The sequence below is a fragment of the Cetorhinus maximus genome, chromosome 21 (assembly GCF_964194155.1).
Source record: "Cetorhinus maximus chromosome 21, sCetMax3.hap1.1, whole genome shotgun sequence".
Taxonomy (NCBI): Eukaryota; Metazoa; Chordata; class Chondrichthyes; order Lamniformes; family Cetorhinidae; genus Cetorhinus; species Cetorhinus maximus.
Window position 1 is genome coordinate 71,912,308 of NC_135899.1, and position 17,417 is coordinate 71,929,724.

The 17,417-nt window shown below is 45.6% G+C and overlaps 1 protein-coding gene across 2 annotated transcripts in view; it reads right to left on the reverse strand.

Moving 5' to 3' along the window:
- The window catches only part of yars1 (tyrosyl-tRNA synthetase 1), a 37,547-nt gene extending 24,374 nt beyond the window's left edge, over positions 1 to 13,173 (reverse strand). For both annotated transcript variants that reach the window (XM_078567123.1, XM_078567124.1), the window contains exons 1-7: positions 13,067 to 13,173; positions 10,237 to 10,328; positions 9,065 to 9,211; positions 4,481 to 4,656; positions 4,202 to 4,331; positions 3,698 to 3,778; positions 2,491 to 2,583 (exon numbers count right to left, since the gene is read on the reverse strand). In XM_078567123.1, the coding sequence (XP_078423249.1) occupies positions 2,491 to 2,583; positions 3,698 to 3,778; positions 4,202 to 4,331; positions 4,481 to 4,656; positions 9,065 to 9,211; positions 10,237 to 10,293 (684 nt within the window). In that variant the 5' untranslated portion in view covers positions 10,294 to 10,328; positions 13,067 to 13,173. The remainder of the gene's footprint in view (positions 1 to 2,490; positions 2,584 to 3,697; positions 3,779 to 4,201; positions 4,332 to 4,480; positions 4,657 to 9,064; positions 9,212 to 10,236; positions 10,329 to 13,066) is intronic.
- Positions 13,174 to 17,417: the final 4,244 nt, after the last annotated feature.

The following is a 17,417-nucleotide window of genomic DNA, read 5'->3' on the forward strand; positions in this document are numbered from 1 at the left end:
CCAGTGTTGTGGCTGCACTGGAACAACTTGGCTAGCAGAGCAACTAGTTCTGGAACACACGCCTTCACTATTGCTAGAATGTTGTCAGGGTCCATTGCCTTTGCAGTATCCAGTGCCTTCAGCTGTTTCTTGATATCACGTGGAGTGAATTGAATTGGCTGAAGACTGGCATCTGAGACCTCAGGAAGAGGCAGAGGTGGATCAAAGTGAGCACTTCTGGCTTAAGATGGCTGAAAATGTTTCAGCTGTTTTGCACTGGTGTGCTGGACTCTGCCATCATTGAGGATGGGAATATTTGTGCAGTCACTTCCTGTTCATTGTTTTATTGTTCACCACCTTCATGACTGGATGTAGGACTGCAGAGCTTAGATCTAATCCGCTGTTTATCACATGCTACTTCCGCTGTTTGCACTGCAAATTCTATCTTCACAGATTGCCACCTCGCTGTTAGGTATGCCGGCTGCTGCTCCTGGCATGCCCTTTTCATTGAATCTGGTTTGATCCCCCGGTTTGATAGTAACGGTAGAGTGAGTGTGATGCCAGGACATGAGGTTGCAGATTGTGGTTGAATACAATTCTGCTGCTGCTGAGGGTCTACAGTGCCTCATGGATGGCCAGTTTTGATTTGCCAGATTTGTCTGAAATCTATCCCATTTAGAATGGTGGTGTTGCCACACAACACAATGATGGGTATCTTCAATGTGAAGGTGGAACTTCGTCTCCACAATACTGTGCGGTGACTACTCCTACCAATACTGTCATGGACAGAAGCATCTGTGACAGCTATAGATGGGGGAGTTTGAGGTCAAAGTAAAGTTTTCCCTTGTTTGTTTCTCATCACCATCTGCCGCAGACGCGGAGTAACCAGCTCAGGACTTGGCCAGCTCGGTCAGTAGTGGTGCTACTGAGCCATCTTGATGATGGACAATGAAGTCCCCCAGCAAGAGTACATTCTATGCCCTTTCCATCTTCAGTGCTCTTCCAATTGGTGCTCAACAATGAGGAATACTGATTCATCAGCTGGGATGGGGGGGGAGGGGGGGGGGTGGATGTTGACGATAGGTGGTGATCAGAAGAGGTTTCCTGGCCCATGTTTCACCTGATGCCACAAGGTTTCATGGTGTCCAGATTCCCAGGGCAACTCCCTCCCAACTATATACCACTATGCCACCACCTCTGGTGGGTCTGTACTGCTGGTGGGACAGGACATATCCAGGGATCGTGATGGTGGTATCTGGAAAATTGTCTGTAAGGTATGATTCCAGGAGTATGATTGTCAAGCTGCTGCTTTATTAGTCTGTCGAGTAGCTCTCCTAATTTTGGCACAAGCACCCAGATATTAGTAAGGACGACTTTGCAGGGTCAACAGGGTTAGGTGTGCCTTTGTCGTATCTGGTGCCTAGGTCAGTGCCAGGTGGTTCATCAGGTTCAATTCCTTTTTGACTTTGTAGCGCTTTGATACAATTTGGTGGTTTGCTAAGCCATTTCAGAGGGCAGTTAAGAGTTAATCACATTACTGTGGGTCTGGAGTCACATGTAAGCCAGAGCAGTTAAAGGCAAGGCTTTGTTCCCTAAAGACCTTGGCGAACAGATGGGTGTTTACGACAACCAATGATGGCTTCATGGTCACTATTGCTGAGACTACCATCTTTAAAAATTCCAGATTTATTATTTGAATTTAAATTTCCATCAGCTGCCGTGGTGAGATTTGGACCCATGTCCTCAGAGCATTAGCCTGAGCCTCCGGATTACTAGTCTAGTGCCATTACCACTATGTCACAGTCTCCTCCAAGTTCCTTGAATGTGCTGATGCCTCCCAAATCTGTTCCCATCTTTCCCAGAACTCCATGTTTGAATCCCTCCAATCAGGTCTCCACTGCTGCTGCAACACCAAAACGGCTCTTATCGAAGTTACAAATGACGTTCCACGTGACCATGACAAAGGTAAACTTTTCGTCCTCATCCTTCTCAAACTGTCCGCAGCCTTTGACAAAGTTGATCACCCCATCCTCCTCCAACGCCTTCCCACTGTTGTCCAGCTGGGTGGGACGGCACTTACCTGGTTCCATTCTTATCTAATCGCAAGTAGAGTGTCACTCGCAATGATTTCCCCTCCCACTCTCAACTAGTACCTCTGATGTCCCCCAAGGATCCCTTAGCACCCCCCCCACTATTTCTCATCCATATCCTGCCCCTCAGTGATATCATCCAAAAGCACAGTGTTTGTTTTCACATGTACACTGACAACAGCCAGCTCTACCTCACCACCACCTCTCTCAATTCCTCCACTGAATTTGAAGCACTAATTTCATTTATATTTTTCACTCCCAGACTATGTTCTACAATTACAAATATGTTTATATTACATTTGAGTTCTGATGAACAAATGTACATTAGCTTTCACCATACAGTTGTTCACTTTCTAGACCATAGTAATATACGTAAAACAATTAATAACAATATGAAATGAAAGTCAACAGTAAGAAATACCTCTTCAGAAGAGCTCATTTTCCCTCCAGTCAGGCCTGGTACCATAGGGTTCATTAAGTGAATACGCTTGGCATAACCAAGAGCTGGAAGGTACTGAATAAGTACACAAATCATTAAAATCACATTTATTTACATTGTAGTTCAAGATTTAAAAATGTTAAAACTACAAAGAACAGCTAGTTTGGGAGTTGAACAGGTGGAGGAAAAACAAGAACTGTTGGGAGGATTTAAAACAAGACACAGACCTGAGAGGCATTTCTGTTGTACTAACAGTGTACTATTACTTTTGTTTATAGAGTGCCTTTTCATCAGAATGTTTCACAAAGTGCTTCACCAATGAATTATTTTTGAAGAGCAGTGACTAATGTGATGGATGGCAACAGCCCTTCTGCTTTAACTATATCCTACAGTGTAAATTGATTAATTCAGCTGCTCTAGAAATAAACACAATGTCTACTTATCTAAAGAGCTGAACTAAAGCTTATTGAAAGTATAGAAAATGAGAGACTGTGACATCTCAATCACAATACCCTATATCATCAACAAATTGGTTTCACAGCAAACCAAATTAAGTTATGATAATTTCAAATGCATGCCTTATTATGACTCCTTTCTTCCTCAATGCAGTGGCAAAGCTTCTTTTGTTTAAACAGCTGTGCACTGGAATTTTCATATTGCCAAAATGAATACAACACAAAAGTGTATTAAAAGGGCATTAAACATTTCTAAATAGGCATCAATATTTTGGAAGGGGGAAAACTATGCTAAAAATGACCCAGGCAGACAGCTCTAAACATGCCATTTATAAAATAGAATACCGTGTCTGGTGAGAGGCACCTAATGAATTACAGCCCAAGAAAACACATTTTTAAAAGTTACTAAACTAGGACATTTTCACTTGTAATGCATACACTTCTTCAAAATATCTCATTGTTCAGTTAAGAAACTCAGTGCCTCACCCAAAAACCAAAACCCTAATGAGGTTGGTTTAAGGTCTGCTATAGCCTAAGTTCTAACATGAAATGATGCCCTGGATGCAAAGCCCCATGTATAAATTTTGTTAGGGATATTAAAGACTATTTTTTAAAATTACAACTAAATTCTGGTACACAACTCGAGTCAAATATTCCAGCCTAAGATTTAAATTAATTGCTTTGGGCTTCTTAATCTGTTTACATAACTGTCAATTTTATAAGAAAAAAACTACCTTTTCTGCAAATGTGAATATTTTCCTCTGATCAACTCCACCAAACTGTGCATCGACTTTTAAATATTCTTCATCCAAGGCCTAAAAGAATAGAAAATGATTTTAAAAATATACCGTGGTCCCCCAGAATTATTTTTTTTTCAAAATCAACTTAAGCTTTCTGTCTATATTGAAATTATACCTTTCATTGTAAAAAGAATAGGTGAATGAAGACAATTTCTTGCCCATTAAGTTCAAGTGTTAAAAGCAGCATCACAAAATTAATCCAAGAGCATCATGGTTTTGAACGCATTATGGATAATTGTAAATTGATAACACAAATGAAGGTTAGAAATGTTATTAAGTAAAGCTCGAGTTGCTTATGGGCATCATTTGAACATCAGCCTATTACTCAGTCTTTACATTTAACAACCTAAAATCCCTGTCAATATATCGATGACGGATAGCTTATAGAGAAAATGATTTCCCTTAAATTGTTTAGTTTTTGTTCTTTTCCATTCCTACCTGTAATCCAGGATATAGGAGACCACTGAGGAGTGGATGGTCCACTTGTTTAACTACTTCAGCACCAGCCTTTTTGGCATCATGTTGAGTCACCACAGAGGATAACTTGTAGACATCCAAACTGTATTCCCTGAAAACATACAGACACATTCTGGTTTTGCAAAGCTCTTTACAATCAAAAGAAATGAAAAGATCTTTAACCCATTAAAGACAGCAAAAGCATTTCTGTCCTATATTTCAACAGATTATATTGACCGAGGCTAAATACTTAGTTCTTACCTGCTTAACTGATAATCAGTTCCCCTCACAAATCTGAGTTTTTCTATTGGTACACCTATACTTTCCAGCATTGCTTTTATGACATGTTCATAGTACTGTGTCCTCAGTTCGAGCAGTTCCCAGGGAGCTTTCATGTTATCCAAATAAGCATGTAAATCAGCAAACAAAACTGTTACCTGGAGTGGCAGGGGGAAAAAAGAAAGATTTCAAAAATATTAACTATTTCAATTAATAATATTATAACAACTTCCTTTGTGTCTTGGAATAGATGATAATGGCTTCCTCACAAAATAAATTGCACAGAAACCGAGATGCAGCACAAAGATAAAAAAACCATGGTGATATCTCTTGACTTCGTCACTGCCTCTATGTTGTCAGGAAGCTTGTCCCAAATCCAGTATCGTATGAGTAGAAATTCCCTCCAATTGAACATTGGAAAGACTAAAGCCATAGTCTTTGGTCCCTACCACAAACTCTGTTCTGTAACCACCAATTATCTCCCCTTCGTTGACCAATTTCCCAGCATGAACTAGACTATTAGCAACCTCATGCACTATCTGACCCTGCGTTCAGCTTCTGACCCCATATCCTCTCCATCACCAGTGCCACCTACTTCCATAATAACATCTGCCTCAGCAAACCTTCTGAGAAACCCTCATTCATATTTTTGTTAGCTATCTCCAGACTGGACTATTCCAATGCTCCCAAGTGACCTCCCATCTTCTGTACTCCATAAGCTTAAGCAAACCCACCATTCTGATGCTCGTAGCCTAACTTACACAAAGTCCGATTCACCCATCATCCAGTACTGAAAACATACAGTGGCTCCCCATTCCCCAACATTTTAAAATGTTCATCCTTATGTTCAAATCCGTGCATCGTCTTGCCTTTCCTGATCTCTGTAACCGCCTGCAGCTCTCAGAAATCTGCATTCTACCAATTCTGGCCTGTGTGGAATCTCCAACTTCCATTGCCTTAGCATATGCCTTTGTCTGTCTAGGCCCGAAGCACTGGAATTCCCTCCCTAAATCCCCTACGCCCCTCTGTCCTCCTTTAAGATGCTCCTTAAAACTCCCCATGGTACAGGAAGCCATTCAAGCGGGGGGAGTTAATAGGGATGTAGTGGTAGTTGGCGACAGTATAGGCAGAGTGACAGGCGCGGTTCTCTGCAGTTGAGAGTGGGAGGATCCAGTGGTCAGAGTCCATGTAAGTACCAATTTTTTTTTTTATTATTCATTCACGGGATGTGGGCTTTGCTGGCTGGGCCAGCATTTATTGCCCATCCCTAGTTGGCCTTGAGAAAGTGGTGGTGAGCTGCCTTCTTGAACCGCTGCAGTTCATGTGGTGTAGGTATACCCACAGTGCTGTTAGGAAGGGCGTTCCAGGATTTTGATCCAGCGACAGTGAAGGTACGGCAATATATTTCCAAGTCAGGATGGTTAGAGACTTGGAGAGGAACTTCCAGGTGGTGTTCCCATCTATCTGCTACCCTTGTCCTTCTAGGTGGTAGGGGTCGTGGATTTGGAAGATGCTGTCTAAGGAACCTTTGTAAATTCCTGCAGTGCATCTTGTAGATGGTACACACTGCTGCTACTGTGCGTCGGTGGTGGAGGGAGTGAATGTTTGTGGATGTGGTGCCAATCAAGCGGACTGCTTTGTCCTGGACGGTGTCCAGCTTCCTGAGTGTTGTTGGAGCTGCACTCATCCAGGCAAATGGGGAGTATTCCATCACACTCCCGACTTATGCCTTGTAGATGGTGGACAGGCTTTGGGGATTCAGGAGGCGAGTTACTCGTCGCACAATTCCTAGCCTCTGACTTGCTCTTGTAGCTACAGTGTTTATATGGCTAGTCCAGTTCAGTTTCTGGTCAATGGTAACCCCCAGTATGTTGATAGTGGAGGATTTAGTGATGGTAATGCCATTGAACATCAATGACATAGGCAGAACTAGGAACGAGGTTCTGCTGAGGGAGTATGAGCTATTAGGGGCTAAATTAAAAGCAGAACCTCAAACATAATAATCTCTGGATTACTACCTGAGCCATGAGCAAATTGGCCAAGGTAAATCAGATTAGAGAGTTAAATGCGTGGCTTAAAGATAGGCATGGGAGAAATGGGTTTCAATTCATGGGGTACCGGCATCAGTACTGAGGAAAATGGGAGCGTTTGGGGAGCGGGGAGGTGGCGACATAGTGGTGTTGTCACTGGACTAGTAATCCAGAGACTTAGGGTAATGCTGTGGGGTCCCAAGGTTTGAATTTTGCCATGGCAGATGATAGAATTTGAATTCAATCAATCAAAATCTGGAATTAAAAGTCAAATGATGACCACGAAACCATTGTCAATTGTCGTAAAAACCCATCTGGTTAACTAATGTCCTTTAGGGAAGGAAATCTGCTGTACTTACCTGGTCTGGCCTACATATGACTCCAGGCCCACTGCAATGTGGTTGATGCTTACATGCCCTCTGGGATAGCCTAGCAAGCCATCAGCTGTATCAAAACACTAGAAGTCAATAAGGAATGAAACTGGATAGACCACCCGGCATATAATTCCCTCCCTAACAGCACTGTGGGTGTACCTACACCACATGGGCTGCAGCGGTTCAAGAAGGCAGCTCATCAGGACCTTCTCAAGGGCGTTTAGGGATGGGCAATAAATGCTGGCTTAGCCTGCGATGCCCACATCCCACGAATGAATAAAACAAAGATCATAATATGATTGAATTTCACATTCAGTTTGAGGGAGAGGGGAACGGATCTAAGACTAGTGTTTTAGTAAAGTTAAAAAAGGGCAATTATGAGGGCATGAAGACAGAGCTGGCTAAGGTGAACTGGGAAATTAGATTAGGTTAGTAGAGGTGCAGTGGCAGATATTTAAAGAGATATTTCAGAATACTCAGAAAAGATACATTCCAGTGAGAAATAAAGACTCTAGGGGAAGGACACACCATCCATGGCTAACTAAAGAGTTAGAGGCCACATCAAAGGTTACTACACAAAATAAGAGATCATGGTGTACGGGGCAGCATATTAGCATGGGTAGTGCATTGGTTAGCTAACAGGAAGCGCAGAGGAGGGTTTAAATGATCATTTCGGGTTGTGACAAGTGGAGTACCACAGGGGTCAGTGCTGGGGCCTCAACTATTTACAATATATCAATGACTTGGATGCTAAATTTGCTGATGACACAAAGATAGGTAGAAAATTAAGTTGTGAAGAGGTCATAAAGATTCTGCAATGGGACAAAGATAGGTTAACTGAGTGGGCAAAAAATTAGCAGATGGAGTATAATTTGGGAAAATATGAACTTGTCCACTTTGGCAGCAAGAACAGAAAAGCAGTATATTATTTAAATGGAGAGAGACTGCAGGACTCTGAGGTACAGAGGGATCTAGGTGTCCTGATACATGAATCAGGAAAAGGAAGTATGCAGGTACAGCAGTGATTAGGAAGGAAAATGGAATGCTGTTGTTTATTGCAAAGGGAATGGAATATAAAAGTAGGGCAGTTTTGCTACAGTTGGTGAGACCACATTTAAAGTACTATGTACAGTTTTGGTCTCCTTATTTAAGAAAGGATATAAATGCATTAGAAACAGTTCAGGGAGGTTCACTCAACTGATACCTAGGATGGGGACGGGGGGAGTGACGAGGAAAGGTTGGACAGGTATTCATTGGAGTTTACGAGATTAAGAGGTCATCTTATTGAAACATATAAGATCCTGAGGGGACTTGACAGGGTGGATGCTGAAAGGATGTTTTCCCTTGTGGGAGAGACTAGAACTAGTGAACACAGTTTGAAAAAAAGGGGTCTCCCATTTAAGACAGAGATAAGAAGAATTTTTTTCTCTCAGAGTCATGAATCTTTGGAAAACTCTTCCCCGGAGAGCGGTGGAGACAGAGTCAATGAATATTTTTAACGCAGAGGTAGACAGATTCTTCACTAACAAGGGAGTCAGTTAATTGAGGATAGGCAGAATGTGGATTTGTAGCCACAATAGATCAGCCATGATCTGAATGAATGGTGGGGAAGGCTCAAGGAGCCAAATAGCCTACTTTTGCTTCTCATTTGTATGTTTGTAATTCATTCAGCTAAAAATAAATATGGAAACTCATTGTACAGTATCATAATGATACAGTATTAACAAAATTAAATCATTAATGAAAATCACAGCTCTACCTAAACTGCCAGTTTTCTACAGGTTATGACTGAAGGAGGTCCATGGGATTTGCAGTTCAACCTACATATTTACAACAGCACTATATAAAATATTTGCATTGGAAACTCCCTCACTACATTTCCTATCTGTGCATCTCCTTCTTAAACAGCAGAATCCCGTGGTGCTTTGTTCACCTTTAGGGCACAGACAACACAAAAAAGAGTTAACCAGGTCTTGTAAAATAAGAGGCTCGAGAATATACATTAGGTTTATGAAAAACCTGTGATTTGCATTTCATTGTTGTACAAATCCTTCTGTGCTTACAGTAACGAAAGTTAAATTAATGAGGGATCTTATCTTGTTACAGCTGGCCTTGATTGTATCTTGCTGTTATGTCACCAAATGTACAAAAACCATCCTCACCTCGCATCCAGCTTTTAGGAAGTCAGCAATCTTTGACATTGGCACAAAGTATGCTACATGAGGTTTCCCAGTGGTAGCTGTCCCCCAATAAATCCTCAAGTCCCGTTCTTCCAGAACTGAACGCAACTTATCCTCACCCAGGACTTCCTGCAAAAAAAGTAAGAAAAATTTATTTTGCTCACGTCTATCTAGATTTAGCATAAAAAAAACATTTTTTATGAATTTTTTCTTCTGGGGTAAAGGGTATCTCAGGATAGCAGGGGCATTTGAGATGTCAGGGGGTGATCGCCCTCGTCCTTTTGCAAACCATCCCAGGCCCAGGTAAGGGTCTCGTGCTCAGGGTTACGAGCCATGTTCAACGATGGAACCAGCGAATTTTCGGTGGTGATGGTGGAAGAGCTCGAGCCTCGAGGGACACAGCTGCTTATAGGTGGAGGACTCTTCAGGAAGAGAACTTGTATTTCTTTTAAGCACACATGTGGAAAGCAATGGGAAACCACCTCAACTTCTTTTCCCTAGTCATCTTGTTCATTGAAATTGAAACTGAAAATGGGAGGCTCTTACAAGCAAATGAAGAGAAAAGCGAAAGACTGTGAGGTGTGGAGAAACGGGCAGGGAACCTGCCCTTAGGGAGATACTACTACAAAGGTTATCTGCCAAGTAGAAAACACGAAGCTAATGGAATTTGTTAAAGCTTGAAAGCTAAACATACAGACAAGAAAATTACAGTAAAACAGTTGGTCTCTCAGATGTAATCAATTATCCACTGACTCCAACACAGACTACTTTCCACTTAATCTGATTCTTACTTTACTACCAATATAATGTGATTTGAACATTGTTCATTAAGGTAATTTGTTTGTAATCATTTGCTATACTTTTCAGTCTGTTTTCTTATAGTGACCCTACACTGTAGTCTATAGTTTGTTTATTAGCTGTAAATGTGTGAGAATTTACAAAAGATTGGTATTCGCAAGTTCATTATGGTGGAGAAGGCCATTCAGGCCTACATTCCTTACATTTCGCCATCCAACTGATTAAAAGATTCCAGTGATTTTGCCGCTACCAGAACCCCCTCACCCCCCCGCCGGCAATCTATTCCATACATTCATCACTCTAAGAAAAATCTCCTGATCTCAAATGAGTTTGATATTTACATGACAAGACAATACCTGCAAATTCCTGGTAATAAGGCTGATCTTTTCCTCAAAATTCTTATTGTCGTCCATGATGCTGAATGTTTGTACTGATCACCAGAGATGAACTGGGAGAAAAATAATGTAATTAGCTTTTGGAACAAATAACTTCAGCTCATTACACTGCCGAAAGTTTACCTTTGCTCACAGATGTTGCCAATACAACATGTGAACCTCTCCAGTCCCAATACTTTCTCATGTTTAGATGACTAACTTTTAAAGGTTTCAACAGTACTATAAGAACACAAGAAATAGGAACAGGAGTACAGCATTCAGCCCCTCGAGCCTGTTCCGCCATTCAGTAAGATATGGCTGATCTTCTTGTGTTTCGATTTTCACATTCCCATCTACCCCCGATAACCTTTGGTTCCCTTGCCTAACAAGAATCTATAAGGCAGAGGTAGAAAGAGATTCAATGACCCCGCCTCCACCACCTTCTGAGGCAGAGAGTTCCAAAGTCGCACAACTCTCTGAAAAAAAATTTCCCCTCATCTCTGTCCTAAAAGGGGCGGCGACCCTTAATTTTAAAACAGTGTCCCCTAGTTCGGGACTTCACAAGGGGAAACAACCTGTCAACGTCCACCTTGTCAAGGCCATTCAGGATCTTGTACACTTCAATCAAATCACCCCTCACTCTTCTGAACTCCAGTGGAAACAAGCCCAGTCTGTCCAACCTCTCCCCATCAGACAATCCACTCATTCCAGGTATCAATCTAGTAAACCTCCTTTGAACCTCCTCCAATGCATTTACATCCTTCCGTAAATGAGACCAAAACTGCACACAGTATTCGAGGTGCAGTCTCACCAACGCCCTGCATAACTGAAGCAAAACATTACCTTTATTTTCAATCCCTCTCGTAATAAAGGATAGCATTCCATATAAAACAGAATGACCCCTACCCAACCCCCCCCAGGATGTCCCCTACCTCCTCCCTAAGATGTCCCCTCCCCTCAGAATGTCCCCTATTCCCCCCTCCCCTCAGAATGTCCCCTATCCCCCCCTCCCCTCAGAATGTCCCCTATCCCCCACTTCCCTCAGAATGTCCCCTATCCCCCCCTTCCCTCAGAATGTGCCCTATCCCCCCTTCCCTCAGAATGTGCCCTATCCCCCCCTTCCCTCAGAATGTGCCCTATCCCCCCCTTCCCTCAGAATGTGCCCTATCCCCCCCTTCCCTCAGAATGTGCCCTATCCCCCCCTTCCCTCAGAATGTCCCCTATCCCCCCTCCCCTCAGAATGTCCCCAATCCCCCCTCCCCTCAGAATGTCCCCTATCCCCGCTCCCCTCAGAATGTGCCCTATCCCCCCTCCCCTCAGAATGTCCCCTATCCCCCCTCCCCCCAGATTGTCCCCTACCCCCCTCCCCCCAGATTGTCCCCTACCCCCCTCCCCCTAGATTGTCCCCTACCCCCCTCCCCCAAGATTGTCCCCTATCATCGCCCCCCCCCCTCCCTAGGATGTCCCCTATCACCCCCACCTCCCTAGGATGTCCCCTAACCACACCCCCTCCCTAGGATGTCCCCTGCCTGCCCCCCTCCCTCCCTCCCTAGGATGTCCCCTACACCCCCCTCCCCTCCCTGCCTAGGATGTCCCCTACACCCCCCTCCCCTCCCTAGGATGTCCCCTACACCCCCCTCCCCTCCTTAGGATGTCCCCTACACCCACCTCCCTAGGATGTCCCCTACACCCCCCTCCCTCCCTCCCTCCCTAGGATGTCCCCTACAACCCCCTCCCGCCCTCCCTCCCTAGGGTGTCCCCTACACCCCCCTCCCTTCCCTAGGATGTCCCCTACACCCCCCTCCCCTCCCTAGGATGTCCCCTACACCCCTCCTCTCTCCCTAGGATGTCCCCTACACCCCCCTCCTCCCTCCCTAGGATGTCCCCTACACCACCCTCCTCCCTCCCTAGGATGTCCCCTACAACCCCCCTCCTCCCTCCCTAGGATGTCCCCTACACCCCCCCTCCTCCCTCCCTAGGATGTCCCCTACACCCCTCCTCCTCCCTCCCTAGGATGTCCCCTACACCCCCCCTCCTCCCTCCCTAGGATGTCCCCTACACCCCTCCTCCTCCCTCCCTAGGATGTCCCCAACACCCCCCCTCCTCCCTCCCTAGGATGTCCCCTACACCCCCCTCCTCCCTCCCTAGGATGTCCCCTACACCCCCCTCCTCCCTCCCTAGGATGTCCCCTACACCCCTCCTCCTCCCTCCCTAGGATGTCCCCAACACCCCCCCTCCTCCCTCCCTAGGATGTCCCCTACACCCCCCTCCTCCCTCCCTAGGATGTCCCCTACACCCCCCTCCTCCCTCCCTAGGATGTCCCCTACAACCCCCCTCCTCCCTCCCTAGGATGTCCCCTACACCCCCCCTCCTCCCTCCCTAGGATGTCCCCTACACCCCTCCTCCTCCCTCCCTAGGATGTCCCCTACACCCCCCCTCCTCCCTCCCTAGGATGTCCCCTACACCCCTCCTCCTCCCTCCCTAGGATGTCCCCTACACCCCACCCCCCCCTCCCTAGGATGTCCCCTACACCCCTCCTCCTCCCTAGGATGTCCCCTACACCCCCCCCCCTCCTCCCTCCCTAGGATGTCCCCTACACCCCCCCTCCTCCCTCCCTAGGATGTCCCCTACACCCCCCCCTCCCTCCCTCCCTCCCTCCCTAGGATGTCCCCTACACCACTCCTCCTCCCTCCCTAGGACGTCCACTACCTCCCCCTCCCTCCCTCCCTCCCTCCCTAGGATGACCCCTACACCCCCCTCCCTCCCTAGGATGCCCCCTATATCCCCCCTCTCCCCCGCGATGTCCCCCTACCTTGTGCAGCTCCAGCCGGCTGATCCTCCAGGTCCACAATTGCCGCTTGCATCAGCCACCCGCTGCACTGCGCAGGCGCAGGCAGCGCAACCGAGCCACAATCATCGATCACCCTCAACTGCGCCTGCGCACCCCAGCCTGCTCCAGTCCAACATCAGTGAGCAGGCTCTTAACAGGAAGGACACAAGTTGCATCATCACAAGCAAGTATTATTTACCTGCATTAAATACCTGGGATAATTTGAGAGGAGGGGACTTTCAAGGGTTACAGTTGTCTGGTGTGCTCTGAGAGAATTGGGAATATCACATAGTCAACATCCTTTGAGCTCAGTGGATCTCTCTGGCCCTTATAGCTTTTCAACTATTAGTCACAAACAAAGTTCTGTTTATTTTGTTCAGAATCACATGCATCAAAACTATGCCACACCTTGAAGCAGAATAAATGAGTCTCATTTCTTATCTGAAACTTGGCAAATCCAAAATGATAAGGTCAAACTTAGGCCAAGAGCTTATGGTGCAGGGTTCATATGGATTTCCCACATCAGTTAAAAGCGCAGCTTAATAGGATGAACAATTTGCAGATATTTCCTTAAACTGAAATTATTCAGTGCAAAATAAAACTTGCCAATTTGGTACATCAATGCTTCTTTTGCATCACAGCGTGAGGAAATACCTAACAGGTCTAGCAGCATCTATGGAGCGAGAAATTGAGTTAATGGGCAGAATTTTCCAGACATAGAAACTTTTTGGTCATCAGGACCATTTTCACATCCAAACTGCTTTGCAGTAACAGCATTCTTTTTGGTTCAATCTTCTAGAAGGCAGCCAATTAAAAACCCATTTCTGGGATCACCTTCCAATGAGGAACAATGGGTGACCAGAGGAGGTGGGAAGTCGATCCAGTGCACACCATTGCAAGAGTGGTCGGGAGCTTGCAATGTGTCTTCAGTTAGAGTGCTGCTGAAGGGAGTTACAACAGGAGCGGGAGAGATGCAGTGGAGGTGCCATCAGTCTGATAGGAGTCTGCCACTGCATCACTCCCCACATTACTGGGGACATCAGTCTCCAGGAATTCCTCACACAATGACAAACTTCTGCCAGCAGAAGTCATAAGCCTTGCCATGTTTTGCTGTTGAAGGTTAGAAATCCTTAAACTCTCACACTGCTCTGACCTCCCACTAAGCAGCCATCTCCTCTGAGCCGCCCAGGTGTTGATCCAGCATTGGGCGCATGCAACACTTGGAAAATTGCAATGTTAGTGGAAGATTGCAGTAAATTTCCCTAATTTTGGTTCTCAATTAGCATTCACCTGCTTATGGATGAGCTGCCAAAATTGGGCTCAGCCCACCCTGAATAAGTGCCCGGAAGTGGAAACACATAGATAAATTGACCTGTCATGATGTGGCAGCTGATATGTGCCAGACTGACCAAATCCGCGAGGGAAACTTGGCCACGCTATCACAATGGTTTTGCAATTTGTATTTATTACGAGCAGATTTGTGCACTGAATTCAAAAGTAATGAATCCACTAACAACTTTAGAGATTTTAAAAATTAAATTTAAACATTTATTAACAAAAGAAAACATTCAAACACAGATGTAAGATTACAGTTATTTGATATTATAACAAATCCCAAAATTCCTAATTAACTTGACTCCCAACTACACATCCCCTTTAAGGCAACAGTCCAAAATAGATTTTAAATTTAAATAGGCAATCCAGCAAAAGTTACCACATGCACCCACTCGACAGTGGAATTCCAAAGACTTTATGACACAACTTTAGTTGCAGACTTCTGCAAAAGTGACAAGAGGCTTTTCCCCAGGGCTGCTTTACATGGTGTAGCTTTCAAGATGTGGGCCACCCTCACACATAACCTTCCAAATCTCTTTACATATGTTTTCTCTCTTTAATGTGTAAATCCCATTGTTCTACATGTTTTTGGAAATTTACTTTTCCCATAATATAAAAATCTTTCATGTTGCCAATATGGCCAGTACCTTTGGGAAAAATAAACATCCTGTTTGGCCTTGCTTACCTTGTTAGGTGTAAGCATCCTACCGACCCTTTGAAAATCAAACAACCTCTTCACTTACCTAAAAATGCATATTTCATTCACACCTTATCTTTGGATCCCTCATCTTAACTTGTCCATCTCCATTTCAAAAGTCTGCTTTAGGGATGGGCAATAAATGCTGACTGAGCCAGCGAAGCCCACATTCCATGAATAAAAAAAAAACTCTTTTGATAATTTCAACCTTGCAGTCTATCTGACTCTAATTTAAGTAAATCAGTCATACAGACAGAACCATCCACACTCACACCCATAAGCCTACAATAATATTATGAAAAATATTATAGTTTCGTGACATGGCCCAAAGCATTTTTCTCTAATTTTGTTCCCCCCTCCCCCAGCATTTGCCACCTCCAACCGTGCTTTCTATGGGCCTGTTAAAACTCCACTCAATGGTTCAAGTTTCAATCCTTAATGTCAAGTTTCGTTCATTAAATGAGCAAAGTGTGTTTGGTGGCGGTCAGCGGACAATATGCCGAGAAGGCCGATAAATCGGTTTCACAACATCGTGAAATCTGCTTGTGATCGTCTGCTCCGCTCGCCGATAGCATGCCACATTTCCCGCCATTGGATGTCGGGAACCTCATTGTAACACATCTGCATATCATTATAAGCCCAGCCCACCAGAATTGTTTCACCCTCACTGGATCGTCCGCCCACCACACCGACATGTTTTACAACAGCATATAAAAGGCGTGCACTTGGCGAGCTGCCCTTTGAGGGGAACTCGGAGGTGAATGCACAGTAACGTTGCGGAGTGCTCACCCAAGTCGTCTGTTGGACTTCAAGATTGAAGCGCATTGGGTGGGGATTCAAGGGTTGCGCATAAGCAGGTGCGGGGTGGGGGTTGTGGACGAGGGAAGTGGACGAGCGAAGTGGCCACGCATTAGGGAAATCATTCCTCTACAGATTAGACAGTTCAGGCACAGCCACATTGATATGATTGGAGTTGGGCCTCTAGCTTCTCTGCCCACTGAAGCAATGCAGAGGCATCAAAGTGCCACCAAATGCACCAGAGCTTTTTACCCCTCGGCACAGACTGCAAAGTAACGAGCATTTTCGTGGGCTGCAGAACAATTGGACGACTGGGCACGTTGTACAATCACCTTGCTAAAGCTGGCCATGGAGCAGTCACTGGTGGAGGCACTCACAGCCCCTTGCAAAGTCATCATCCCGGTTTGGACCAGTCTCCCCCATGATTCAAGCTAACAGTGCAGCCTTGCAGTGCGCTTAGGAGAATGCCTGCATCTGAGCTTAGAGCACAGGATGCAGTCCAGTGGGCAAAGCTGCCGCCAATCGGCCGAGTGAAGTGGGGTGGAGGTGGGTGGGGTTTTCGGGCAGCCATGCGGTGCACTAATGTCTGGCCATCCAAGTGGTGGCCAGCACTCTCCACAATGCATTAAGGGGCCTTCACACTTCACCAAGACAGGTTTTTAGTCCACCCACGCTAACCCACGAGTCTCTCTTTCATACTGCATGAGGAGTACATCAGGATCATGGAGCCTTGCGAACTAGGTGTATGCCTCATGGCGCACAGAGAGCAAATACGACTGAGAAGAAAGCAGCTGTGGCGCCTGGCTGCACAGAGGGAGAAGCAGCACCCACTGGAAGAAGGGGTGGCTGGGGATCCTGCACATGCCACCGAAGAGCCACACCTTTCATTCCTGCAGATGACCGAGAACCAATGTTGCCGAAGACTGTGCATGTCTAGGGAACTGTTCGGGCACATCTGCCACCTGCTGCAGGATTTGGCGCCACGGGGACATGGAGGGCATCCACTGCCAGTGGCCATGAAAGCGACCATGGCACTCAATTTCTACACTAGTGATTCCTTTCAGGGCTCCACAGGTGACTTCTGTGGGATATCACAAGCCTCCACCCACAAATGTATCCATGAGGTCACGGATGCCATCTTTGCGAGGGCACACAACTTTGTGCATTTCTCCCAGGCTCAGGACAGCCAGGATGCAAGAGAGATTGAATTTGCCCAGATCTTGGGTTTTCCACAGGTGCAGGGTGCCATTGAGCGCACTCACGTGGTGCTCAGATCTCCGTCGCAACTTGCAGTTTACTATGTCAACCGCAACCAATTCCATTTACTGAAAGTGCAGCAGTGTGCGACCACCACAAATGCGCCCTGCAGGTCTGTGCACAGTTTCCAGGGAGTGTCCACAACTCCTATGTTCTCAGTTGGTCTCAGATCCCTGATGTCTTCCAGGGTCCACAGATGCTGCAGGGTTAGCTCCTCTGGCACAAGTACTACTCACAGAGGACGTG